Consider the following 24,066-nt stretch of genomic DNA (forward strand, 5'->3'; position numbering starts at 1 on the left):
AGAAGTGCTATGGTGATGGTGTGATCAGTGTTGACTTGTGCTGGTTGCAATACGAGCTTGCTTTTAACTCGTCGTCAGCCGGAGGCAGCCCCAAATCGACCTTCGCGTGCTTTATCGAGCAATGGCCCATCAACCCCGGCCTGACTCCGCGGTGTTCTGGGGTTCCCCAGATCTTGAGGTCACCCGTACCATGCCATTCCGCATTGCCTCGCTTGGCAGGCTTCGGGCTCGATGGGGGTCGCCACCCCGGAGCCTCATTGACATCAGTTGTGCTGACTCGTCCCTAGCTCAGGACGACTCTCCCCTCACCACAGATCTCCGCACCCCGAACGCACTGGAAGTCATGGTCCCGCCGCATTTTCAGGCCCTTTCACCCAGCGCTATGCCAGCCGTTGTCGGCCATTTTAGAGATGCAGACCATCGCCATGTCGAACACAACTGTCGAACCGCCTGTAGTCAACCCAGCCGCAGCACATTCATTTCTCTATGGAGCCTACCTGGGATCGGCGTGCTGGGCGCTGCGCAGGTTCGTAGCCTCCGTTTCGGGCGATGGCAAGGCCTTTGACAAGATCATCAATATTACAACACCGGGGCTCGGCCAAGGCAGCATCACTGCCTCCGTGTGCCTGCCCAAATCGAAAACTCCCATCGGCGGCAGACTCCCATGCGTCGTTGTCTTGGAAGGCGGCGGCTTCATCCTCGGCGAACCCAACGATGGGCAGGACATGTGTAGAGAGATGGCAGATAAGGTGCGTAGCGACATGAAATTGTGAGAGCACTCACAGCATCTAGCACGGCTGATACTGCACCGACAGAGCGGCGCCATCATCCTCTCATTGGACTACGCCAAGGCGCCACGATACCCGTTTCCGCACGCCCTGCTCCAGGGCTACGAGGTGCTCCAGTGGCTCGGGACAGACCAGTCGCAGCAGGTTCTATCCGCCGAGATCGACACCTCGCGTGTAGCACTCTTGGGTAAGTCCGCCGGCGGCAACCTCGTGGCTGCGCTGTCGCTACTGGTGTCATTCCCTGCAGGGCCTTGCGCCAGCTTCCGCAGGGACTTGGGGCCTGACTTCCGCCTCCGCGCGCAGCTCCTGCTGTACCCTTCCACGAGCAACAACGAGCTCTATCGCGTTCGGTACGCGGGGACCGACGAGGCCGCCCGCACTAGATCCCTTCCTATCTGGATGGCCGAGCTCATGGAGTCTGCCTACCTCCCGCCTGGTATAGACGTTGATCAGATCTTTGTCGCGCCAAATCTCACAACTCCTACCTTGCTCAAGGAACTTGCTCCCCAGCTGGCCCCCTGCGCGCTCTTCATCGCTGGACTCGATTGTCTCAAGGACGAGGCCCGCGCATATGCGGGCCTGCTGCGCGATGCAGGCATCGAGACCGAGGTGCTCGACTACCCGCTGGCCATCCACGGGTTCCCGCACTACAAACCGGGGCAGCCAGACTATCGCGAGGAGGACATCAAGTCGTGCAGGGCCAGTGTCGTTAGGATACTCTGTGAACGGTTCAGACAGTAGTTTGACTCGCTGTGCGCCGATCCGTCAACGGATGGTCGCCTCGTCCTGGTGTCTATCTGCTTCTCGTCACCTTTGTCCTTTCCTCTTCCCACAGGCATGTTTGATGCTGCGTGTGCATCTATATTATATTGCCTATTTCCGTCCTCGAGTCGGGGCTGTTGTACTGTGCATCTCCATATTGATATTATAGCACGTCCGGAGCGCATCTATGAGAACCTTGATACGTAAATCTGTCAACAGATATGGCGAACGTGGAGAACAATCAGCAAGAAGACAAAATGTCCGCGCACATCCGCTTTATCTATGCAGACGATACTTTCGGGACCAGTTTGGCAAACTGGAATCTAACTTTGAGCAATTCGGGTCTAACCGGCCGTCAACGACAACCTGCTAATGTCAATGAGCCTATGCCAACTTTGACTACCATCCCTTTCGGGTATGGTTCTCAGTTGAGGTTCAGCGTTGTCGGGACCAGTGGCGTGGGTCTGGTGCTGGCTGACGATGCTCAGTCGACGTCCAATGGCATCGTGCATTCGTAATCGAAGCCAGGCTGGTGCCCCACTCGTATACGGATACGGCATCACCTCGTATTCGTGGGCGGATGCCTCGATCTGGCGGGCCAGCCACGCACAACGGTGGTGGTCGGCGAGGTATGCCCCGACTCGTTGGCTTGGCACCGAGTCAGCCCACTGCCGCTCCGGTTTGACATGTCCCCACGGCGCCCCTATGGGGCGAAGAGCTGACATCGTCTCTGCCGTGTCAACAGTGCCAGCTAGCCGTGCCTCCCCTGCCACAAAAGGCTACTTGGAATTGGATGGTGCGAGCTGGCAGCAAGTGCCTGCCCACCGCATCTTACAGAGCGTCGACGTAGGCAATGCATAGCCGCTGTGCGAGGAAGCTAATCTTGGGAGCGTGGTGTAAAGAGGAATTTTCTTCCACCACACCGACATGCGCCAGTCATGCGAGTCGCCCTGTTCGATCGCAAGGGGAACGGAGCGGGAAAAGGTCCATGCTGGCTCCTTTCTCAACCATCTGGAGGGCCAGAATTGCAGTGACGAGAAGTGAAGCTTTCACATCGCCGTCCTGAGACTCTCTGGGCGGTTTCCACGGGCTGAGCAGACGGCGGTGAATAACTCCGTCGCCTGGACTCAATCAACTTGTTGGGGTCCGCTTCTCTAATCCGTGCAGGGTAGGGGATGCGTCTTCAGCCTATTGAAGCGTAGGATACAGGCTATCAACACCAGTTCTTCAGTCTCCAGCTAGTATGACAGATCTCGTCGTGCCGGCAACAACGAGCAATATCTTTGTCCTAGGATTCTTGTGACAGTCTCTGCGGCCATCTGGCATGCCTTAAGAGAGCAAAACGGCATTCGAGCTTGTGCAATTGTCTCTGAACTACAAGCTAGCTTGCAAGTGATCTGCACAATCCAGTACACCCTATGAGACATGAACCCCGACCTTTCGATGCAATATGTCTGAGAACCTGCCCATCCTGATCAGCCTAATCGCTCTACGCACAGGGCCAGTTCTTGTGGAAGGTGATGGTGCCACCATTTGACGTGGCCGCGATGGCCGGGTCCGAGAGGAACAGGCAGTACTTGGCCACGTCGGCGAGGGCGACGTTGGTCTTGCCTGGCGTGTAGCCCGGATTCACCTGGCCGATGAGCTGGATGCCCTCCGTATTGATGCCTGCCGTCCGGAAGCTGTCGGACAGGTTGGTGTCGTCCATGCCGCCGAGGAGCAGGACGACGCTGTAGATGCTCTTAGCGCCGTATACCCCCGCCGTGTTCCTGGTGATACCGACCACTCCGTGCTTGCTGACTGTGTACGCCAGTCAGCCGTTGCAGCCGCGATAGCTGGCCACGGAGCCAATGTTGACCACGGTGCCTCCCGACGGGGATTGCTCGAGCATGGCGTTGACGGCAACCTTGGTCACGATGAAGGTGCCGGTGAGGTTGACGCCCAGCACGCGATCCCACTGCGCCTTTGTCGTTGTGCCGACTGGGTCGAACGTGTCAATGATGCCCGCATTGTTGACGACAAAGTCGAGCCGCCCGAACCTGGAAGTGATTGCGCCTACAAGTGCCTCGACAGCGGCCTCGTCGGTAATGTCGGTCTTCTCGGCCAGGAAGCGGCCTTCGTGGGCAGCAGCCAGATCGCGCGCGAAGTCTTCGAGCCGCTCGGCGTTGACATCGCAGACGGCGACGTTGTGGCCCGCGGACAGAAAGGCCTCTGCGATGGCGCGGCCGAGGCCCCATGCGCCGCCTGTAACGAGCGCAGTGAGCATTGGAAGAGCTGCTGCTGTTGGCGATGCCATGAATTTGACTGTGCCCTTTGTATTTGTATATGTATGTGTCTGTGTGTGCACGTGTGAGTATAACGATGTAACGAGCTGCTGGTTGCCGCTGATGACGGAGTAGTACGCATGGTAGATACAATACCGGGGTCCTGAGTACCGATACAACACCGCCACAGGCTCTTCTTGTGTTGTTATGACTGCTGCTGCGATTTGTCGCCAGATAGCCCCCCTACTATCGTGGCCTACGCGGGTCCAATTTGGGAATCCTGGCTTGTGATGCTGCCGGAGGCGTTATTAGCGCCGGCCGGCAGGGTCGTGGATTGGACCTTTGCTTTCTCGACGTGGGTTTGCCCGAGTCACTCACGCGCCGTCACTGTGCGAGCTTAGCCTCGTAATTCGAGGGCCAGCGGGGTCGCCTCGCAATCCTCGCATCGCCTTCGTTCTTAAACGAGGCGGATCTGGGGATAACGGTCCCTATCACGACCTACCTCCACCTACAAACCTCGCCAGCGACGGCGACTGCAACTGCAACAGCAAGCAACGTCGACTTGAGACAGCAGCATGGCCGGTGAAGTCCCCTTTAACCAGCAGGGCGCCTGGGTGTCGCCCGCGCTGCCCGGCCCGACCGTCGGCGGCGGCGGCGTCGCCACCGTCGTCTTCTCAACGCAGATCGCCGCCTCGCCCGCGCGCTGCCTCGAGGTCGGCCTCGATTCGGCGCGCTACCCAGCCTGGAACAAGTTCATCCGCAATGCCATCATTGAGGAATCGGCCAACCCGGCCGTTGTCGACACCCTCGATGTGTCCCTCAAGTTTCTCGGCGAAGGCGGGGTAAGGGACGGTCTGCTTGTGCCAGGTACAAAAACCTGCTTTATGTCGTGCCTGGATCCGGACAACGACAATTGCAACAATGTGCACCTCGTCGTCACTGTCCTCAAGGAGATCACCCATGAGGCCGCAAAGGGTTCCGCGTGGCGTGGGCGATGCAGGGTGTAAGTTCCCAGCCCATGATGCTATGATTTGCTTTTGGGGCCTGGATAGTCTACCTCACATGCGCATGCGCATGCACACGCGCCAGCAATGTATGCCTGCCTGGCTACATCACAAGCAAGGGGCTGACCCCCGCGAGCAAAACAGGGCAACTGGCTACAAAACGCTGAGCGCACGCAGGACTTCATCGAGTCCGCCGATGGCACGGGGACGGACTACTTCAACAAGGAGACCTTCTCCGGGCCTCTTTCGTACTTGATCAAGCCGTTCGTCGGGACCAAGCTGATCAATGCCTTGGAACTGTGGAAGGACGGACTCAAGGCTGAGGCGGAGAAGAACACATGATTGATCTGCGCCATGGCGGCTGGCAGAGGACTTTCGGAACAGGTAATACAGCAAGATCGGATGCCTGGAAAATATTGGAGCTGAAGCTCGGCAGCCGCTCACTGGCGCGCACCGAGCCGAAAGAACGAGACCATCGTTCCCTAGCACATATGCTAGACAGACCTCACCTGCATTGACAGAACTTGCTCCTCTACCCAACTTATTCTGAGGTCTCCATCAGTCCATTTGATATGTTTGGCTGGACGACGTTGGCAAGGCTCTCCTGGTCGAGGGGGTCCAGCTAGCGGCTAACCACGTACGCTGGATCCTGACAACGAATTCTAGTGTAAGAGACACCGGGATTTCTATACCATTGAAGTTATAGTGGGCAAATTGACCATTCTCGCGTCTCTATGGATTTGACTGCCCTGTCCATCAAAGGGCGTAGGAAAACGCAGAATCGCAGTACTTGAATCTTAGGCCGTCCGGTCCTACCTACAATATAGTAGCTAGTTAAGCCGGACGAACAAATCAACTCCCAAGTGGTTATTTTAATGCCTCGCAGTAATATAGACTTTTAGAGAATAGAATAGATGGGCAGGGCAATAATTAGCCCGTCTCGCACTTATTACAGTACAGTTTGCTGCGTCCAAACAAGATATGTAAGACACTCCGACTTTAGGGGGGCGATTTTCGACAAAAACTACGTTACGAATATCTATAAAATGCTATGCTCCGCCCTCACTACACAAAGCACGAGGCCTGACTCGCCTATCATATCTTTGCCTAACTAAAGTTGCGCCCGAAGCCGCTGGAAGCCGGCTGTTGGCTATGATTCTTGGCTGATTCTAATACGAAGTTGGAAGAAAGACAAGCCGTTCTTGACGAGCTCAACGTTGACTGATTTTATCATGAGTCTCAATCTGGGTTTCTATGTACCTCTATCTGTGTACTTTTCCGCCGGAACGTATCTTACATGTGAGGACTGGTCGAGCGAACCGGGACAGCTCATCCTTTCACTGCCTGCAGATGAGATGCGTGCTCTCCCGTCAGATCCATCGTCCTACGTTCTCCTGCGTGACACACATGTGTCCAGGACCTATGCTACCTTGTCTGTTGTTATCTCCCTTACGCGACTGCGTAATGCGCACAGCTGCGCCCCCCTCGACCTCGAACGACGTACCGTGGACGACGGCGCCGTCGACATGAATCACGGATGCGTCGGCGCTCACCAGAAGCAGCGAGGGCAGGGTGATGGTGGCCTTGGTACCCGCAGGCGCCTGAACCGTCATTTTGAGCAGATCGCCGCAAAAATTCCATCGGACCTCGATAGGGCCTGAAGGGGTAGGCACCTTGCCGCGAGCCCAGCTCTCGCCGAGCATGAGAGGTGCGACAGACCACTCCGCCCAGCCGGGCTCAGTGGCGTGAGCGCGTAGCACGAAGCGGCTGAGCTTCGGTAGCCCAACCGTTCGCAAGACTCGTGGAAAAGCCAAATGCGGGCTCGCCTTTGTCATTGAGCGTCTCCCAAAAGCAGCCAGTGTAATTGGCATTGTCCTTCTGAATCATGGGCGTCCACAAAGTTGAAAGAAGTTCTCGCGCCACCACGGCATTGCCGACGGTCAGGGCTCCACGGAGGTGATAGCTAGTGGTATAAGAGCTAATATATCGCTTGAAACCACTGGAGGTCGCGCCGGAAGAGAAAGCGACGGGGCCGTGGGGAGTAGACAGCTGCTTCAAAAGGGTCTTGAGGATTAATTCAGAGGAGCGGGCAGGGTCCTTGTTGACGCCGGTGAGGATAGCGAGTGCGTTGGAGTCCTGTGCAAAGCTGTCGCGGTTGGTCTCCGAGATTACGTACGCGACCAGCTCATCGCTCCAGAGCTGCGTGTTGATGGCGGAGCGAAGGGTGGAAAGGCGGTCTTGGGACACGGAGGCATCGACACCTCCGTCGGTAAGCAGGCGCGATGTCTCTTGGAGAGCGTATGCGTAGATGACGTTAACCTTGGTCACAACACCCGACTGCGCAGGGTCGTAGTAGTTCCAGTCGCCGCCAAAAGTGGCGCCGGTTAGGTTGAAGAGACCCTTAGGGAGCAAGTGCGAGTGGGACCAGTCGAGCATCCTTTGTGCTTTGGGAGCCCAGGTTTCAGCGAATTCGATATAACCCGTGTGGGTGTAGGTCATGGCCACAGCGGTTAACAGATTCCACGAGTAGCCGATCAGGCCGGTCCTATCGAAGCCCAGCGGCTCCGCGGCACCTTGCTGAATCTTGGCTGTGGGAACATCTTGGCTGTGGGGACGAAGAATCCCCGGGGTGCCCTGCAGAGAGCCAAAGAGCTCTAAAATTTCCGAGGATGAACTCGAGGCCGTGCGTGTTGGTAAGGGCCGCAGCCCCGGCAATGTCGAGATCGCCGGTAGAGGCGATGCGGTCGCGACGGGTTGCATCCGCCGAGGTGTCGAGGGGATTCTTGCCGACAAGAAAGTCTTTGAAACAGCTCGAATCAGTGAGCGGGTGTTCGTAGGTCGTGGCACAGGTGGCATCAGTCACCTTCAAATCTCTGAAGAGGGTACGGTGACCATACGAAGCACGGATGCCGTGAGAGCCGAAGAACTTGCTGAACTGGGAAAGCTTGAGTGCGGTAGCCCGGTTGATGGTCGCGTTGATATCAGTCATAACCACGTGGGCCTGGACCTGGTGCCAGCCGTCCAGACTGCTGGACGCACCTGTAGGAAGCGCCACCTTCTGAATCAGAGTATCCTTGGTTGTGGAATCGGAGTGCACGGCAATGGTGCCTTCGGCGACGTTGACCGAGATGTAGATGGTGCTGTTCAGCGTGTCAGACAGCACAGAAAACCCGAAACCACCCACGGATGGCTTGGCCTTGAATTCGAGGGCATGGGTTGTAGACGACTGCACGGTGATACCGATGGCAGCTTGGGGAGCTTGACTCTCAATTAGGACGCCTTCGCTTGAGACCTGCCAGAACTCCGGGATGGAGTTCTTGGGGATCTCGCTGGGCTGTACAGTCCTGGCACCAGCGGTTCAAATGTCGTTGAGGGTCCTGTCGGAGGTCTCGAAAGAGCCGGGAAGTTCTGCCAGGGGGGTCCAGGGGGGTCAATATGCACGGTTGGGACGACACCGACATTCTGCAGAGTGACCTCGCCAGCTGAAGAGAGGTTGTGCTTCTGGTAACGGAAGCCCCCTTAATCAGGCGGTTTTTGCTCTGCCCAGGGGCCGAGATGTTGTAGGAGTTGACACGGTAAGTGTCCATGGCAGCAGCAAGCGAGAGCGGGCCGTCGCCCTGTATAATCGCGATGAGTCAGCTGGGGTTCCTTGAGAGAAGAGCAGGGTTGAAGCGCCACGCGGAGCCTCACCATGTAGCGGCCCAGTGCGGCCTCGCTCTCAGAATACGTGATCTGAAAGACAGACGTGTCGCCTGAGGCAGAAACAACCTCAAACTCCGGGATGCCTTCTGTCTCAACGCTGTAGTCGAGGATCAGAATGCCTGGCGCGTCCATGGTTGCGCTCAGCACGATCCGCCCATCTTGCGCCTTGATTAATCCGGCAGCTGCACCGCTAGGCAGGGCGCGGTTTAGAGGCGCCCGGATGGTCGCGCCTGAGACGAGGATGGCAAAGCCGAGCTGGCCAAAGCTATGATACGAAGGACAAAGCATGAGGAAAATGGATATAGAGTAACAATTTAACGAAATAAGAAAGAAGTATATACACAGAGAGAGATAGACAGAGAGAGGAGAGAGAGACGATGTGAATATGCAGACCAAGGACGCATCTGGACTACTGCATACTGGAAGGCGGATGTGCCACTATATAGACGCAGGTAGCGCTTCTGTCTTCGCCATGATGGCATGCATAACATGGCCACGGGCGTTAGCGCCTGCACACGTTGCTGATCTGCATGAAATACCTCTGTTAGGGGTACCCCAGACACGACTGCAGCTTTGGCGTGCCGTGCGGCATGCATATGCCAACGCGGGATAGTGGACCAGCCCGGCTTATCAGGCCCCGAGCGCAGCTTCGTTCCTAAGCGAGCATCGTTCCTAAACGAGCCATCGTTTGTACTGCAACCAGGCCAACTGCCGAGACACGACTCTTCCTCGAGACCCTCCCTGACTCGGGCGTTTCGCCAGTCATTACGGAGCACGCACTGCTCCGCAATTGGCATGAGGCTATGCAGCTAGTGACTGAAAAGGTAGACCGCTGCAGGGTAAAGGATAGTGTTAGAAGTGGAGGAATTAAGGTACTTAGGAAGCAGGTCGACCAGGGCTGAAGGGTACGTACCTCTGAAGTACAGAGGCCGATGTGAGGACCCAGCGCAGTGGCCAGGTGAGCCAGAAAAGGCCCTCTGGGCACTGAAGGGCTTCCCAGGGGGGCTCAGACACACATACGCGCCAATCAATGAGGCAACTTTCAACAGTTAGATATTGTTGTAGGCTTGCTTTGTCCGTTCTTGCGCTCTGCCACAATTGTCTGATTCTGCAGCATTCATGTGCCCAAGTATCAGCCTTGCTGCCCCCAATTCCACAACTCTGCATTGCTGCTCACCTCAGTCCTTTCCACACATCTCCGCGTTCAATGCATTTGCCAAAGGACGAGGACGCAGCCGGCAAGGCCGAGCCGGGCAGCCTCCGCAGCTCCATGGACGTTGAGCATGATCCGCCGCCCCCCTACGAGCTCATTTCGACCGGCCCGTTGCTGTCAACATACACGAGCCTGACATGTAGGCCCACGTTGAGTGCCGTGCCCAACTCCCATCGCCATGCTGACTGCCGTGGTGTTCTGTAGCGGAGGGTATCCTTCATATCGACCTGACCTCGTCCAATGCGGCAAGGCTCAGCACTCTTTTCGCCCATCCCCCGGGGCCTGCCTCTATGCTTGCCTCTTTATCTCAACAATCCTCTGCCGGGAAGTCCCCGCGGGGGCAGACAACGCCATGCCCCCGCCTCAACATCGTCATCTTCGTTGTCGGAAGTAGAGGTATGCCACGAAACCTCTTTATGGCCTCTCGACAGACGCTGCTGGGACCTTGACTAAATTTGCTGCGCAGGCGATGTCCAGCCATTCATCGCCTATGGCACTGCCTTGCAGCGCTACGGTCACAGGGTCCGGCTAGCTACTCACGGCACCTTTGACAGGTTCGTCCGGGACTCCGGACTCGAGTACTTTGATATAGGCGGCGATCCGACCGATCTCATGGCCGTAAGTAGCTCTTGCCTCCACGTTGCTGCATCTCTGTAGCAGCCGTGTCACAATACTGACTAGTTGCCTCGGCGTCGGCAGTACATGGTCAAGAACCCCGGGCTCCTGCCGTCGTTCGAGTCGATGCGCGGCGGTGACATTAGGCGTAAGCGTAAGATGATGGCGGAGATGCTGCAGGGCTGCTGGAATTCGTGCATCCTGCCCGACGCCGTCACGAGCCGGGCCTTTGTCGCCGACGTCATTATCGCCAACCCCCCAAGCTTTGCGCACGTCCACTGCGCGCAGGCCCTCGGTATCCCCGCACACATCATGTTCACTATGCCGTGGACCGCAACGCGTGCGTTTCCGCACCCGCTGGTCAAGATGAGCGCCGAGAAGATCGAGCCCGGCGTTGCGAATTGGCTCACTTACGGCCTGGTAGAGCTCATGACCTGGCAGGGGTAAGGCTCGACTTTGTTGCTATTTTTTTGTCCCCCTCTTTGGGAAGAAGCCTTCATTGGGTTCTCATTGACAAGTGGGAAATAGCCTGGGCGATGTGATCAACAACTGGCGTAAGAAGACGCTCGAGCTCGACCCCGTGCCTGCCACGATGGGCCCGTCCATCGTAAGCTACCTGCGCATCCCTCACACGTACTGCTGGTCGCCGGCCCTCGTCGCAAAGCCCGGCGATTGGGGTGACGAGCTTGGTACGTCTTGCAATTCACCTGCCCCTGTCCGCAGTTCTCGGTTCGTGTTGCAAGTATTGCTCAAGAGCACTGCCTCCGGCAATCTAGCCTATTTCGCACAGGATTACCCACGTCGAACTTATGATAGCTGAAACAAAACTGGCATTCGCTTCTCAGATGTCTGCGGCTTCTTCCTGCGCGACGAGCCATCCTACAACCCGCCCGCAGACCTTGCCGATTTCCTTGCAGCAGGACCGGCCCCCTTGTATGTCGGATTCGGCAGCATCGTGCTAGAGGACCCGGAGCGCCTGCACGCGGCCATTCTCGAGGCCGCAGTGGCCTGCGGCGTGCGGCTCGTCATCTCGCGCGGCTGGAGTCAGCTTGGCGGTAATAGCTCCAGCAACAACGACATCTTCTACCTCGGAGACTGCCCGCACGGTGAGTGCCCCGACTAAGCCTGGAAATGGCTAGGATCTCCGCGTGATATTGAGCTAACAGCGTTGCTTGCCCCTGGCAACAGAGTGGCTTTTCAAGCAGGTTGTAGCCGTCGTCCACCACGGAGGAGCAGGCACGACCGCGTGCGGCCTCATCAACGCCAGGCCCACCCTCATCGTCCCGTTCTTTGGCGAGTGCGTGGCTTCTTTCCGTATTGTCGATGTACATATTCCTAACATAACCTCCCTCCTGCCGTATAGCCAGCCATTTTGGGGCAATGTTGTCGCCAGCGCAGGCGCGGGCCCGCCACCCATCCCACAGCGCGAGGTCAAGACGCAGAACATGACCGAGGCCATCCGGTTCCTCACTTCACGCGCGGCCGCGGATGCCGCCCGTGGGGTTGCGAACAAGATGCGCCAAGAGAACGGCGTTCAGGCCGCTGTCGAGTCGCTCCACCGCCACCTGCCGCTGGCCGCAATGACGTGCGACCTTGTCCCCGGCGAGGTTGCGCGGTGGAGCATAGGCAAGCGCGAGCGGCGCGTCATTCTCTCCGACCTCGCCGTGGCCGTGCTGGTCACGAAGAATCTCCTCAAGTTGGGTGACTTGGAAGCGTGGGTCTCCTTTCATTTGTGTTAAATGCTCTCATCCTTATATGGGTATGGATCGTGGCTCATTCATTTTCTTTCTGGTGGGGCAGACTGAGGATAAGGGAGTTCGACATGGACGTGAAGCGCTGGGACCCGATCTCGGGCGGCGCCGCGTCGACACTCGGCGTCATGACCGACTTCACGGCATCGCTAGGCGGACTGTTCATCGATCCGTACAAGGCATACAAGCAGGCGTCTGCTGCGAGCGGGAGCTCCACCAAGGCGGCCGGTAAGGCCACAGTCGCCGTGGGCGGGGGCTTCGCCAAGATGTCGGGCGTGCTGGTCAGGGGCACGCTCGTCGACACCCCGCTTGCGCTGGCCGAGGGCATGAGGAATATCCCGCGGCTGTACGGCGAAGAAGTCAAGGACTATGGCAAGGGGACGGACTGGAAGAGCGGTGGCGTGGTAGCTGCGAAGGTCAGCCATCATGCCACCCCTGCGACGTGTGGACGTGGTGAGATGTGAAATGCTGACAGCGCAACACTACAGAATTTCGGGTCGGGCTTCTACCACGGCATCACGGGCGTCGTTGTCCAGCCATGGCAAGGCGCCAAGAAGGAAGGCTGGGTGGGCTTCCTGAAGGGTGCTGGCAAGGGCTCGATCGGGCTCGTCACGAAGCCGGGCACAGGTTTGTACTCCTCCGTCTTCCTTCGGGCACCAACTGCTCACTCCATTCGGGTAGACGAGCGCTGTGCACAAGCAGCAAGAGATCTTGCGGCATGCTGACTTCTCTTTTGCGTGCAGCGATGTTCGGCCTGATGGGGTACCCAGCCCTCGGTATTCAGAAGTCATTGATGGCCCGGAAAGGCAGAGAAGCGGCGGTACTGGGCTCCAAGGGTGCGCAGGTGGACCTCCTCGCGTCGCAAATGCCGGCCTTTGAGGAGGCGCAGGTGCGGCACATCACCGAGCGCTTCAAGCAGCTGACCAAGTGAAAATAGTCTTGGGATTTTGCGGGCCAGTGTCGTTTCTGATGACGCCCAACTTATAGCATTCGTTGTGTCCTGAAAGAGCTGCTGGCATGTGATATGATCTCAAACTGACACAAAACGCCAAAAATGCTGGACGAACCGAGGCTAAATAGTTATGTACGCTCAATCACATTTACTTGATCTGAGTGAGTAGCAGAGCGTGTTTGGAATTAGTTACCGCTCTGAAAACCAAGAAACCACAGCTTGGGATCCGTGACGTCTGGCACAAAACGCACCCCGAGCCTACACATCACCAATAATGGTGCTCCGCTACTGTTCTTCCATCACGGCCTAGCCTGTTGATTGAATACGTAAGCTGGAGCTTGTGCGACAGAGTGGGTGATCAACCAATCGTGGAGCAAGGTCTTTTCTAATGCCATTAAAACTCGTCACGATGTCTGGTTCCACATGTCCTACGTCGAGTTGATGTTTCTCAGCAGACATGGCATTTCGAAGCTGATCTCTCCGGCTTCAATGTATGCCAGTCCATTGATTTTGCAGTAACAGTAGCTAGAGTCGATATTGGTCCTGGCGCTTGTTCAGGTTTGGGCTCCGCCTGTACAGGTTGCAGTTGAAACATTTCTTTCTCCCTTTAAATGGCGGACGACATTATTGTCATGCGAGACGTTTTTACTGCTGCACTGCGGACAATTGCAACAACTCGAGGTCTCTGGAGAAAACGTTTGTACAAGGTACTACGACCAGACTGCAAAAGAGATACTGGCCGGGGTCACGTGCTGAACCGGAGTCCTAGTCAGAAGTCCTCGACTTATATAGCTGTCCCTGTGTTAGCGGCGTAGACAGCGTACTGTCGGCTCAAAGTAGAGATCTCCTGGCCGCTTGGGACTAGCTCGAGAGACTATGCTGCTTGTAACTTTTGGTGCCGCGAACCGGGCTGTGTGACTGGCCCCCTCGCTGGGTACGCCCTGCCGACTTCGCATCAGCGTGGCTGAGATGGGGAAACGGCCAGATTCAATGCAACCAGACGCACGAAGATGCGTCAGGAAAATCTTGGTCCGCCAAGATTTGACAATCTAGTCGACCCTAGTCTGCTAGCTAACTGGCGTATACTGACCCTTTCCTTTATTAACAGACTCGAGGTTTTCTACTTCTGGGATTGCAGTATCGTTGCGCATACGGCAGTACTGAGGACAAGCCCCTGTTAGTTGTCCGGGGAACAGGGCGTGTCTTGACCTTATCTTGCTAGCTGACGGGTCCCGGCTGCATCAGCGCTGGACCAAGACTTTCCTTACGCACCTCCGTATTCACGTAAGAGGATAGGCCCGCCCGGGCGCAGACCTCCGGTGGAAATGGCGTGCATGTGCTTTGAACCCAGCCTACCCCTGCTGCGCGTATAGAGGCGTATCGCGTACAGAATCCGAGGGCTGACGCTAAGGTTTGGGGCTAAGCACGAGGCCCACAAGCGGTAAGCAGGCACGCAGGCTCCAGATTTAACATTGAACGTTGGAACATCCCAGTGGATCGGAGGGCGACGCTGTGACGCCATTCAAAGGCCCCGTCCCATCCCTTCCGATGGGTCAGCTTGAGCACTGCGGCATGCTGGGTGCCTGGTCCGAGGTGTTGTCGGACGGCGTCAGAGAATACGCTCGGCCTTCGCATCACTCGTAAACGGTGCGATAATCTCCTTATGCTGTCATGCCCTCTTTGAGGGGCCCCACGTAACCCGCGCCAGGGCTTGCCATCATCAGTCCTAGGCCGAGTCGTAGATGAGTATCCGCCCGATCTTCTGCTGATTCAAATACTCTGCTATCTCCAGCCTGTCTAGTCCTCGCTAGTCTCGTAGGCCATGCCTCATATTCTCTCCAGTGCGGTGCCAGTAATCTCGAGCCGCCATCTCTTTCCTTCCGCCGACACGCCTTCACAACAAACTTCGACTCTCTTTACACATGGTAGACCACTCTGCGGCAGCCGCGCCAGATGCGGGCGCCTTCGACTTTAAGCTCTACCGCTACGATTTGTCGCTGCCAGCTGCGATCGTGGCTGTGGCTGTCTTCCTCATCCTCTCCCTGCTCCACACATGGCGCATCATCCGCCACCGCTCCCTGTATTTCACCGCCTTCACAATCGGCGGTTACTGTAAGGGCCACCGCAGAGTTCCCGAGCTCGGTTTTATGCGAAACGTGCTGACCTAGTGGGTTTGTACTTGACAGTCCAAGTGGTTGGGTACTGCGGCCGGATATGGTCTCACTTCGATAACAAGGCCCTCGGGGGCTTCATCATGCAGGCTATCCTGATCCTCGTCGCGCCCGCGCTGTACGCCGCCTCAATCTATATGATTCTCGGGCGCCTCATCCGCGCGGTCCACTCCGAGCGCCTCTCCATCATCCCACTCAAGTGGATGACCAAGATCTTTGTAGCGGGTGACATCGTCTCCTTCTTCCTCCAGGGCGGGGGCGGCGGCATACAGGCCGGTGGAACCCTTCAGCTCTACGACCTTGGGGAAAAGATCATCATCGTCGGGCTATTCGTCCAGATCGTCATCTTTGGCTTCTTCCTCGTTACGACCGTGACGTTCCATGTCCGCCAGCGCAAGGCCAGCAGCCGCAGCGCCAGTTCCGGCGACTTTGCCGTATCCGACGACAGCCTCACCGGGACGACCATTCCCTGGCAGCGCCACCTCACTGTGCTCTACGTCGTCAGCACCTTCATCATGATCCGTAGCATCTTCCGCGTCGTCGAGTACCTCCAGGGCAACCAAGGCTACCTCATTTCACACGAGCTCTTCCTCTACATCTTCGATGCCGTGCTCATGGCCATCGTCATGGCCATCTTCCTCGTCTTCTACGTCGACGACCTTGACACGGGCAAGAGGGGGGCCTTCGGTGACAAGCGCACCTCTGGTGCCGAGCTGCTCTCGAGTCGCGACAGCATGGGCCACGAGATGGCCTCAAGGGCAAAGACAGGGCGAGAAAAACAAGAACGGGAATCGGGGGCGATGATAGAGAGAGCCTGATCGCCTAACAGACATGTACACAAACCAAGCGGGGCTTCTCCCCCGAATCAGATGAACAGGCATTTAGATCTGGGAGCATTTCGTGACCGACTCCACGTCACGAGCTGAAGCTTCCTTCGGCTTCTTCATTATTTCCTCTGTCGCATTAGATATTTTCATGGGTGTCCCTCGACATGGCAGTTTTGCTTGGGAGCAGAGGAGATTTAGAGATCCGAACACGTACCCGCAACTCCCGAGGTTGCGAACTATAGAATCACAACGCATCGCCCACCAACTAGAGAGACTTGCTATTCACCGGCGAGCTAGCTGATTCTGTGATCAGCACGCCGAGATGCCGACAGGTGTAGGAAGGATGGAGGATGACGGGGTACGAATCAATAGACTACTGGAGGCTTTGGGGTCGGAGAGCCTCACTGGTGGGAAGGCAAAGGCTGATAAAGTAGGAGATGACTAGTAGAGGTACAAGGTTTGCGATCGCGCAGGCACAGCAGTCTCCGTCTGGATCAGTGGTCACCGTTATTTTAGTGGTCGATCGTACACCCCACGGAATCGCCATTCAATCAAAACACCGGGATCCCAAAGAATGGCCGACTAGCTTACTTACGCTGCAGTATCTGGTTCCATCTGCCAGCCACACTACTCGATACGCGGGGGCTGGGCCTGGCAAGCCACGGGGCTCCACTCCCCGTACAAGTTGGCTCCTTGGTCAACACACGACCTCTCCCTCCTATAAGCAGGTGTTCGGATCATACGGATATGGCATTACGCTTCATTATGATACAAGGATTCCATGCTCCTGCCTGTCTGCCTGTCTGCCTGTCTGCCTGTCTGCCTGTCTGCCTGTCTGCCTGTCTGCCTGTCTGAATGCCCATGGCAGCAGGAATGCCAAACTTGAATGAGAGAAGAAACTGCTGCAAACACTTCATCATTTCACATGCGCCCAAGTGCCGTTGGCGGGATGAAGCCGACCTCGTCCATGGCCCAGCGGGTCCACAACCGGCCCTCCTCGTCGAGGATTTCGTAGGCCTGGCTGACGAGGCGCAGTGCCCAGCCCTGCATCCACCAGTGGCCCTCGAGCGTGTGGAGCAGCACGCAAAAGTAGGCAAACACGGCGACGGCCTCGTATGTCGGCACCCGCAGCAGTGGCAGCAGGTCGTCTGCCACAAGGTAGACCCAGATGAAGGCGTCCATCATTTCGTAGCCGCTGCCGTCCCGCTGGAGCAGCTCGGCCTGCAGAAACGACTTCTTGAGCTCCTCGATGGCGAGCGCGTACGCGTGCCGCAGGCGGGCGTCAGCGGCTACATGCGATCGCGAGGCGATGACGCTGCCGAGCTCCTCGAGCCGTGCCCGCGCGGCCGACGGCACCGCCGTCTCGGGCACCTCGCGGAGCATGTACCGCTCGCCCGCGAAGGTGAAGAGCGGCCGTAGCGGCCCTTGCTCGGGCACTCCCGCGAGTTCGATGAGCCCTTTGGTCCCGCGCTGGAAGTAGATCCAATCTGGGAATTCGGATGGCGCGCCGCTGCCGCCGCTGGTGCCGCTGCCGAGGAACAGGGTGTCGCCCGGGGCATGGCGCCAGCCGAGTGCTGTCAGACGAGTTGTGTGAGAGGAGAGCAAGCTCGGTCGACAAGCAAGAGGAAGAGAGGGGACGCATGCCTTACCGTAGTAGTTGGTCATGATGGTAAACAGGAAGAGCTTCCGAGCAGAGTCTGGGTCGGCATTCAACAACAGCGGCATCGCGGTCTGCGATGCCGCCTGCTGGTGCATGATAGCGAGGGTGTGGTAGTGATCCTGCCTGTCACGGCGATTGTGCGCCAGGTGCAGGCTAGACACGGCGAGGATCGCCCGCATCACGTAGTCGCAGTCGAATCCGACCTGCACAATCGTCGTCCTGTAGAATTCGCGCAGGATCTACAAAAGCACAGAGGGAGTAAGTTAGTGTCATCAATTCTTGCTTGTAACTTGGTCCGGGCTCGGACTCGCGCACCAGGTTGTCCGCCAGGGTGAGATAGGTGGTCGTTGTGTAGTTGTGCAGCAGCTCGAGATCAGCCATGTTGAGCCCCGAGGGCGAGAGGCTCGGCTGCGGCGTGCCTCCTGCCGTGAAGTCGCAGGCGACCTGGCGTCGCCTGCAGTTGGAGCATGATGGCTTCGCCTCATCGCACTGCCCAGCAATATGGAGTCATGTCAGCGAGTGCAAGATCATCCCGGAATCTTGCATTTATACGTCTGGCATAGCTCACACACACCTTGATCTTCCGCAATTTGCAATTCTTACAGCCTGAACTCGTCCTAAAGGGTTAGTTACCGAGACTCATGACTTTCGAGAGGGGAGCCAATCAGTCTTTGGGCAAGCAGGAAGAAACATGTAGCTCCAGCCTCACATGCAAGTGAAGTAAAGAACAAACACCAAAAAAAAAAAAAAAAAAAAGAAAACAAGCAAATAGACTTGCCAAGGCGGCTCTTATGATGCGCTTTACGCTTCAATCCTGCCATGTAGACGGTCGGCTCCACAGGGAACACGTGTGCTGTGGCGACCTCAAGGGGGCGCACGTGCAGGTTCAGAGGTGCAGGTAAGGGGCTGCGGCCACTGGGGGCCAGGAGCGACGTACGGCGGCTTTGATGGCTGTTGCAGGGTGGACAAAAGAGAGGGAAAAAAGTGTGCATGATGCTGCGGACTGCGCTGCGAGTCTGGGCCATTGGGACTCAGTCGGCGCTCTGATCGCCTGTGGAGTGCCTGTGCCGGGGTCCAAGCGTTCGGCTCAAACTAATTTGGTGCTGGCGCCGCCTCGAGCTGGCAGCAGCACTCTGCAGGCTGAAAAAGTGGATCTCGTTTCCAATAGTAAACTCTGTGTGCAAAAGGTAAACGTCCACAAGGCTATGCGGATGAGATTGCGATCGTAAAAACTTCAGGAGAGGGACCAAGAAGGTAGCTGACTTCAACGCGCCCGCCTTAAGGGCGCCAAAACGATCATCGACCAGCGGCGACATCCCCTGAAGGATCGGCACCGTGTGCTTTGTAATGGGGTCTCAAACTAATGGTTGTTTCGCACATCCACATGTAAAGCGAAATCACTGCTGGTCTGGAGCAGAACACCGCGCAAAGCACACGGGAGCTTGATTTCGTCCCAGCGAGACCACCACCCCACGCGAGAAAGGCTATCAAGGGGTCTGCCGACACTGCCAAGGCTGCAGCAGCGAAGACAGGATCCTTGTCGAGATTGCTGGCTCTGAGAGCAGTGACGGAAGTGCAGCTTGACTTGAGTGATTCACAGACGTCTCTCTGGCAAGCTATGCTGGGCAGCCCGTTTGCCATACATACCCTTTAGGGTCATGCCCAGTCTGATTCATTCTGTTCACGTGCAAAGTCTGACGATTCCATCACAAGTGATATTGTCTCTGTCATGAACGAAACTCAGCACGAGCCGGGCGATGAAAGTTGAGCCTTTTCACATAACTCACCTGCAGCTATGGCTCTCTGACAAGTCGACGTCTCTCCGCCGGAGAAAAGAACCAAATATGCTCATTAGCATGTGGTACAGACTGACTTCGCAACGTCTGTAAAAGGTGAGGTGGTATAGACGCACCAAACAGGGCATTCCTTCCTCTTCCGGCCGCAATGATCAACCTATCATAGGTACCAGAATCAGCCTCGTGTACCTGCCGTTCTTGCCGATCCCTTCGACTGCAGGTCAATTTCCGACCAATAGCCTCAGCGGATCCAACCAACATATGCACGAATGACATAACCTGCAGCGACATGTCTCGGAGACTTTCCTCCACTGCCGTACTGCCTCAATAGCATAAGGAGTTCCCGATGCCCAATCAGCCTGAGACAGGAGTTGGAGTCCTCACGCGAAGACTCTTGGACAGCCCCCCGCAAGTATCCCCATTACGCTTGTGCTGCAAAGAGACTCGTTCATCAGCCAAGCCGGGTTCCTCTTTGTATGACTAGACGTCATTCGTGAGACAGCGTTATATTGAGCTGTGCAGTAACAGGCAGCCGCTATTCTCGTGTGTGTCCCTGTTGTCGATCAGTCGTAATGTGATGCGAGATACCTCCCGTGCCTGTCTGGCACTTTCTTCACAATCTCACACACATTAGACAACAAGTATATGTGCATGTGGTCAGACGCAGTTGAAATGGCGTCCAGTCTTCCTGGCACATTAGTGACGGTAGCTCTCAAATGTGCCCGCTCTGAGTAATACTCCACGCGATGCTCTACACAATCGCCGCGGCAGCCGCTGCTGCCCTCGCTTTTACAGCCTCGACCACTCTGGCGGCCAGCGACCCGTACCACCCGGACTGGATCACCCCAAACCCGAGCCCGGACATTCAAGGCACTGTGCACTTTCCCGGCCGCCGCCTCGACCGCCCCTGGCCCGGCACCTGGGACGAATCCGACACGCCTAGCCAATGGACGCTCCGGCTCAACATCAGCCAGCAGCGCCGTAAGTGGTACCCGACATTCACTACCGGCGAGGAGAAGTACACGAGCATCGCCGCCGAAATCATCCCGCCCGCCGCAGACATGCCTGGATCATTCGGTACGGGGAGCAACATTACCTCGTCCTGGCTGCTCAGTCTGGTAGCTGTCTCGCCGCCAGGCGCGCGTACGTTGTCCCAGGGCAACGACGTCGAGAATGGGACGTGTCCGGGGAGTCTGATCAGCGAGGAGTGCGTGGCAGCGCTGAAGGATCGGTACAGAAATGACCCGAACGTGACGCATGGCCAGGGCGGGCCCAAGCCGGGTGCCGGGTGTGGCGTGTTTGCGGCGGCAAGCACAACCGGTGAGTTTTCAAAGTCCATAACACATATCCGTGAACCATGAAAGGATGCATTGCAAGTCCTCGATTTAGAGCTTTTCTCGTGTGCCATCATTCGGAGCAATATTTTTCTGTTCTGCCCAGGTCATCAGCAAGTCAACCAGCCTAATCTGACTACAGAACTATCCTGGGGCTCCGGCTTCACCCGCTCCGCCACAACAGTATGGCAGCTCGATCGCACAACTACAGAGTTCGACCCCTACGACGTCTATGGCGCGCGCACTTTCCCCTTCGTCCTAGTATGGGGTTACCAGTCGCCAGCTGTACGAGAGGGTCTCGCGCTGCCCCGAGACCACATCCAGATTCTCTGTGTCAAGGCGGATACCAAATACTTGGCAGGTGGTGCCGCGATGCCAAAGGGAGATGCGTCGAGACCCCGGGCGGCGGGAGGTGCGACAACGATGTGGCTTGTTATGTGTCTTGCCGTGTCGTTGGGTTTGTATATTGGCTAGGAATTTTGAAGATTGGTTGGTGCTCCGCGAGCATACCGGATGGAGAACGAAGGAGGATGGCTGTCCGAATTTGACCGCCGTACATTGTGTGCTGTGCGATTGCTGCACGATTCGACCGACTTCGCGGTCACAGGCTCAGCGAAACGGCCTGTGGAACGCTCAGAGGATGTGGATTGGCCCATGCTTGAAAATAGAGATTGCGTCCGCCGATGAAGGTGGCAGCCTGGGAGGACGATCACGTCCCCACATATCTGTACTGCAATTGCAGGAAAGCATTGTTTTTGTAACCACGGTCGCACGCCTATGTAAGGGAGCTTTGTGTTGAGATGGCGGCATAGACCGGCGCCCGTAGAAACCGCCTGGAGCGCACTGCTTTGCAAGTCCGAAGACTGGGGATTAGCATTGCTAGTTTGTGAGCGCAATCATAGCGAATCCATCATAATCCAAGATTTCGACAAAGTATATATGCAATATTCCCTAGCTACGATTTCTCCAGGGTGTCTAGACTCTGCAATGGCATCTTCACAGTCGCGTCGACGGATGATCCTCCAAGTCCTTTACAGGAGTGGCCCGTACATACAAAGGCTTCTTGGCCCAGATTGCAAAGGTCCGCTGATCCATCCATTCACCATGTTTCGCGTTCTCCTCCTGGTCAAGCTCCAGATCAAACCTCATTACTAACGCCGCAAAGATGAGCCGCATCTCGTGCATGGCCATCTGCTGACCGAGGCAGTTACGCGGGCCCAGGCTAAAAGGCATTACCCAGTCCCTTGCATCGTTTGCGTATTTCCGATCGTTGAGCCATCTCTCAGGTACGAAGGCGTCGGGGTCGGTGAAGTTATGGGGAGAGTGAAAGGTTGAGTATTGGTGCACGCTTACGCGAGTGTGCTCGGGTAGATGTTGTCCGAGGATCACGTTGCCGCCCTTGGGAAGCTCGCGCGGCAATCCTGTGGGGAGGGCCGGATAGACACGCATCGACTCCTTGATGCATGCGTTGTAGTATGGCAGGTTGGCCGTCTTCTCGAAGGAGATATTCCCGACTGTTTCCAAGGTCGTGCGTAGCTCGCTTTTGAGCCTGTCGAACGCAGACGGGTTCCTGAGTAGGTTATACGTCAAGCCCGCCAGGACTGTTCCTGTTGTCTCGGATCCTGCCAGCATGAACAGCTCTGCATTAGAGTGCATCTCCTCGAGAGACAGGCCTTTCTCCGACCCCCGAGCCTCCATCACCATGTTCAAGATGTCTGAGTTCTCGGAGCCGAGCCTGATGCGATCATTGACACGGTCGGCGGTGTGTTTGGCGTGCTTATCACGATGCTCCTTCGCCCACTTTGGTTCGAAGACGGAGAAGAGCCACTTGAGGACGGGGTAGTACTGGATGATGGACACGATGGGCAGCATCGACAACAGGCCAAACACCGAAGCTACCCACTCGCTGTACTCGTTGTTGACAAGTAGATCGAGCGGCTTGCCGAAGCAGAGCTCGGCCATGATGTCAAATGTCGTGAAGTTGTAGAGACGCGTTATCTCTATCGCTCCCGAGTCTGCACTGAGCCTCTCAACCAGTGCCAGCAAGTTGTTGACTGATTTTTTGAAGAGCGGCTCTTGCTGCTTGAGCGCGCGATCCGAGAAGGCCGGCGCAAACAGCTTTCGAACTCTCGTGTGGTCCTCTTGGCTGGCGTTGATGATACTCGCCACGCCGTTTGGGTTCTCGACGTGGAAGGCGGACGGTTTTGGGTTCTCCTTGCGGCCCTTCTCGTAGCCTGCAATGTCCTTCCAGGCCCGCCCATCAGCATAGCTGACGTCCATGGGTCCGAAGCGCACCACTGCGCCATATCTCTTGTGCAGGTCATGCATCCATTCCACCTCCCTGCCGACGACGTAGTGGTACCAGTACGGAATGCGCGAAAAGGCGCAAAGCTTTGGGCCGGGTAAGATGGCAAGCGGATGAAGCGTGATATTGTAGATGGCGAGAGCAGCGAGGGACCCAAGTACAGCCGTCGTCACGACGGACACAGTGTAGAGTAATAGGGCCATTGTCGCTCTCTACTTATCATTTGTAATGTAAATAATATCGTAGTCAAAGAAAGCTGGACAAGTGGAGGACCAATTGTCTTATTAGTTTGCGCCATGTGGCGTATTCGTCTAGATTTGTCACGCTCTCATGGCCTCTGTAGGGATGCTTGGATAGATGTGGTTACATTCTCAGATGACTAACCAATAAGGGCGAGAGAACCGGCCTATCATGCAGATATGAGTAAGACGTCTGCATCATGAATGGCTACGCAGGCGAAACAGATCATCATCGCGCATGGAATACGACATTGATCGCAAGCTATAGCCTTTTAGGGCTGCCGATCTAATTGCCTATCACGAAAATCCTCGCCTACCATGTTCGATCTTACTTTCAGTATCGCGAGCTATAGTGTGGCAGATCGCTTGAGACGCCTATCATTAGGAGACCGGCCTCGAAGAGCTCGATTCGAAATCAATGTGTCATTAGGCAGTGTGTTCTCTTCTCTCAACCGGTTGAAAATGAATTACTTCACGTGTCGTATCATTCAATATAAGCAGCTTGAATCTCACAAAGCCCAAGAAATGCCACCAGGTCATCAACCTCGGCAATGATTTAGTACGAAGTGTCATACCCGGCTCAAGGTTAAGTTGTCGGGCTCCTCCCTCCCTTTCCTGAACCTGAGGTGTTATACACCTTGCTATCATAGCGCGACATAGAGATCACCGATGTGGTAAAGTGG

The 24,066-nt window shown here is 56.4% G+C and overlaps 9 protein-coding genes across 9 annotated transcripts; 5 read left to right on the forward strand and 4 right to left on the reverse strand.

The window, feature by feature from the left end:
• Positions 1–425: 425 nt before the first annotated feature.
• Positions 426–1,720, forward strand: B0I36DRAFT_424766 (alpha/beta hydrolase fold-domain-containing protein; the record flags this gene model as incomplete). The annotated part of the gene is made up of 2 exons (XM_046162297.1): positions 426–749; positions 816–1,720. The coding sequence occupies 2 exons, from the start codon at positions 426–428 to the stop codon at positions 1,527–1,529; spliced, it is 1,038 nt and encodes a 345-aa protein (XP_046006917.1). The 3' UTR covers positions 1,530–1,720.
• Positions 1,721–3,039: 1,319 nt separating this feature from the next.
• On the reverse strand, positions 3,040–3,846 carry B0I36DRAFT_376913 (uncharacterized protein; the record flags this gene model as incomplete). The annotated part of the gene is made up of 2 exons (XM_046160512.1): positions 3,040–3,342; positions 3,409–3,846. The coding sequence occupies 2 exons, from the start codon at positions 3,844–3,846 to the stop codon at positions 3,040–3,042; spliced, it is 741 nt and encodes a 246-aa protein (XP_046006918.1).
• Positions 3,847–4,337: 491 nt separating this feature from the next.
• On the forward strand, positions 4,338–5,328 carry B0I36DRAFT_387587 (uncharacterized protein). Its single transcript, XM_046161195.1, has 2 exons — positions 4,338–4,656; positions 4,963–5,328. The coding sequence occupies exons 1-2, from the start codon at positions 4,390–4,392 to the stop codon at positions 5,158–5,160; spliced, it is 465 nt and encodes a 154-aa protein (XP_046006919.1). The 5' UTR covers positions 4,338–4,389; the 3' UTR covers positions 5,161–5,328.
• A 640-nt stretch (positions 5,329–5,968) lies between these two features.
• B0I36DRAFT_376914 (glycoside hydrolase family 78 protein) lies at positions 5,969–9,792 on the reverse strand (the record flags this gene model as incomplete). Its single annotated transcript, XM_046160513.1, is given in 8 exon segments — positions 5,969–6,039; positions 6,272–6,475; positions 6,606–7,380; positions 7,392–7,470; positions 7,494–8,162; positions 8,293–8,435; positions 8,509–8,710; positions 9,698–9,792. The coding sequence occupies 8 exon segments, from the start codon at positions 9,790–9,792 to the stop codon at positions 5,969–5,971; spliced, it is 2,238 nt and encodes a 745-aa protein (XP_046006920.1).
• Positions 9,791–13,030, forward strand: B0I36DRAFT_251777 (glycosyltransferase family 28 domain-containing protein; the record flags this gene model as incomplete). Its single annotated transcript, XM_046150639.1, has 11 exons — positions 9,791–9,872; positions 9,938–10,129; positions 10,200–10,351; positions 10,433–10,791; positions 10,877–11,037; positions 11,194–11,454; positions 11,537–11,645; positions 11,712–12,062; positions 12,149–12,515; positions 12,588–12,726; positions 12,843–13,030. 11 exons carry the CDS (start codon positions 9,791–9,793, stop codon positions 13,028–13,030), a joined length of 2,361 nt encoding a protein of 786 aa, XP_046006921.1.
• Positions 13,031–14,834: 1,804 nt separating this feature from the next.
• Positions 14,835–16,502, forward strand: B0I36DRAFT_25080 (RTA1 like protein-domain-containing protein). Its single transcript, XM_046150567.1, has 2 exons — positions 14,835–15,163; positions 15,238–16,502. The coding sequence occupies exons 1-2, from the start codon at positions 14,974–14,976 to the stop codon at positions 16,038–16,040; spliced, it is 993 nt and encodes a 330-aa protein (XP_046006922.1). The 5' UTR covers positions 14,835–14,973; the 3' UTR covers positions 16,041–16,502.
• Positions 16,503–16,836: 334 nt separating this feature from the next.
• On the reverse strand, positions 16,837–18,663 carry B0I36DRAFT_387590 (uncharacterized protein). The gene is made up of 5 exons (XM_046161196.1): positions 18,488–18,663; positions 18,284–18,315; positions 18,025–18,198; positions 17,699–17,948; positions 16,837–17,623 (listed from the first exon to the last, which is right to left on the reverse strand). The coding sequence occupies exons 1-5, from the start codon at positions 18,528–18,530 to the stop codon at positions 16,971–16,973; spliced, it is 1,152 nt and encodes a 383-aa protein (XP_046006923.1). The 5' UTR covers positions 18,531–18,663; the 3' UTR covers positions 16,837–16,970.
• A 1,588-nt stretch (positions 18,664–20,251) lies between these two features.
• Positions 20,252–21,313, forward strand: B0I36DRAFT_367208 (uncharacterized protein; the record flags this gene model as incomplete). The annotated part of the gene is made up of 2 exons (XM_046159418.1): positions 20,252–20,825; positions 20,982–21,313. The coding sequence occupies 2 exons, from the start codon at positions 20,252–20,254 to the stop codon at positions 21,311–21,313; spliced, it is 906 nt and encodes a 301-aa protein (XP_046006924.1).
• A 522-nt stretch (positions 21,314–21,835) lies between these two features.
• B0I36DRAFT_367209 (cytochrome P450) lies at positions 21,836–23,347 on the reverse strand (the record flags this gene model as incomplete). The annotated part of the gene is made up of 1 exon (XM_046159419.1): positions 21,836–23,347. The coding sequence occupies one exon, from the start codon at positions 23,345–23,347 to the stop codon at positions 21,836–21,838; it is 1,512 nt and encodes a 503-aa protein (XP_046006925.1).
• Between the last annotated feature and the right edge of the window lie 719 nt (positions 23,348–24,066).

This window comes from Microdochium trichocladiopsis (genome assembly GCF_020744255.1).
Source record: "Microdochium trichocladiopsis strain MPI-CAGE-CH-0230 chromosome Unknown B0I36scaffold_10, whole genome shotgun sequence".
NCBI classification, from domain to species: Eukaryota; Fungi; Ascomycota; class Sordariomycetes; order Xylariales; family Microdochiaceae; genus Microdochium; species Microdochium trichocladiopsis.

What these genes read in the sequence shown, in the direction of transcription:
- B0I36DRAFT_387590 (XM_046161196.1), bottom strand. Translation starts at nt 18,530, where the DNA reads ATGGCAGGATTGAAGCGTAAAGCGCATCATAAGAGCCGCCTTG. An exon ending in GCAAATTGCGGAAGATCAAG is followed by an intron (nt 18,199 to 18,283) that starts GTGTGTGTGAGC and finishes ATTGCTGGGCAG; the next exon opens with TGCGATGAGGCGAAGCCATC. An exon ending in CATCATGACCAACTACTACG is followed by an intron (nt 17,624 to 17,698) that starts GTAAGGCATGCG and finishes CTCGTCTGACAG; the next exon opens with CACTCGGCTGGCGCCATGCC.
- B0I36DRAFT_25080 (XM_046150567.1), top strand. Translation starts at nt 14,974, where the DNA reads ATGGTAGACCACTCTGCGGCAGCCGCGCCAGATGCGGGCGCCTTCGAC. An exon ending in CTTCACAATCGGCGGTTACT is followed by an intron (nt 15,164 to 15,237) that starts GTAAGGGCCACC and finishes TGTACTTGACAG; the next exon opens with TCCAAGTGGTTGGGTACTGC.
- B0I36DRAFT_387587 (XM_046161195.1), top strand. Translation starts at nt 4,390, where the DNA reads ATGGCCGGTGAAGTCCCCTTTAACCAGCAGGGCGCCTGGGTGTCGCCC. An exon ending in AGTTTCTCGGCGAAGGCGGG is followed by an intron (nt 4,657 to 4,962) that starts GTAAGGGACGGT and finishes CGAGCAAAACAG; the next exon opens with GGCAACTGGCTACAAAACGC.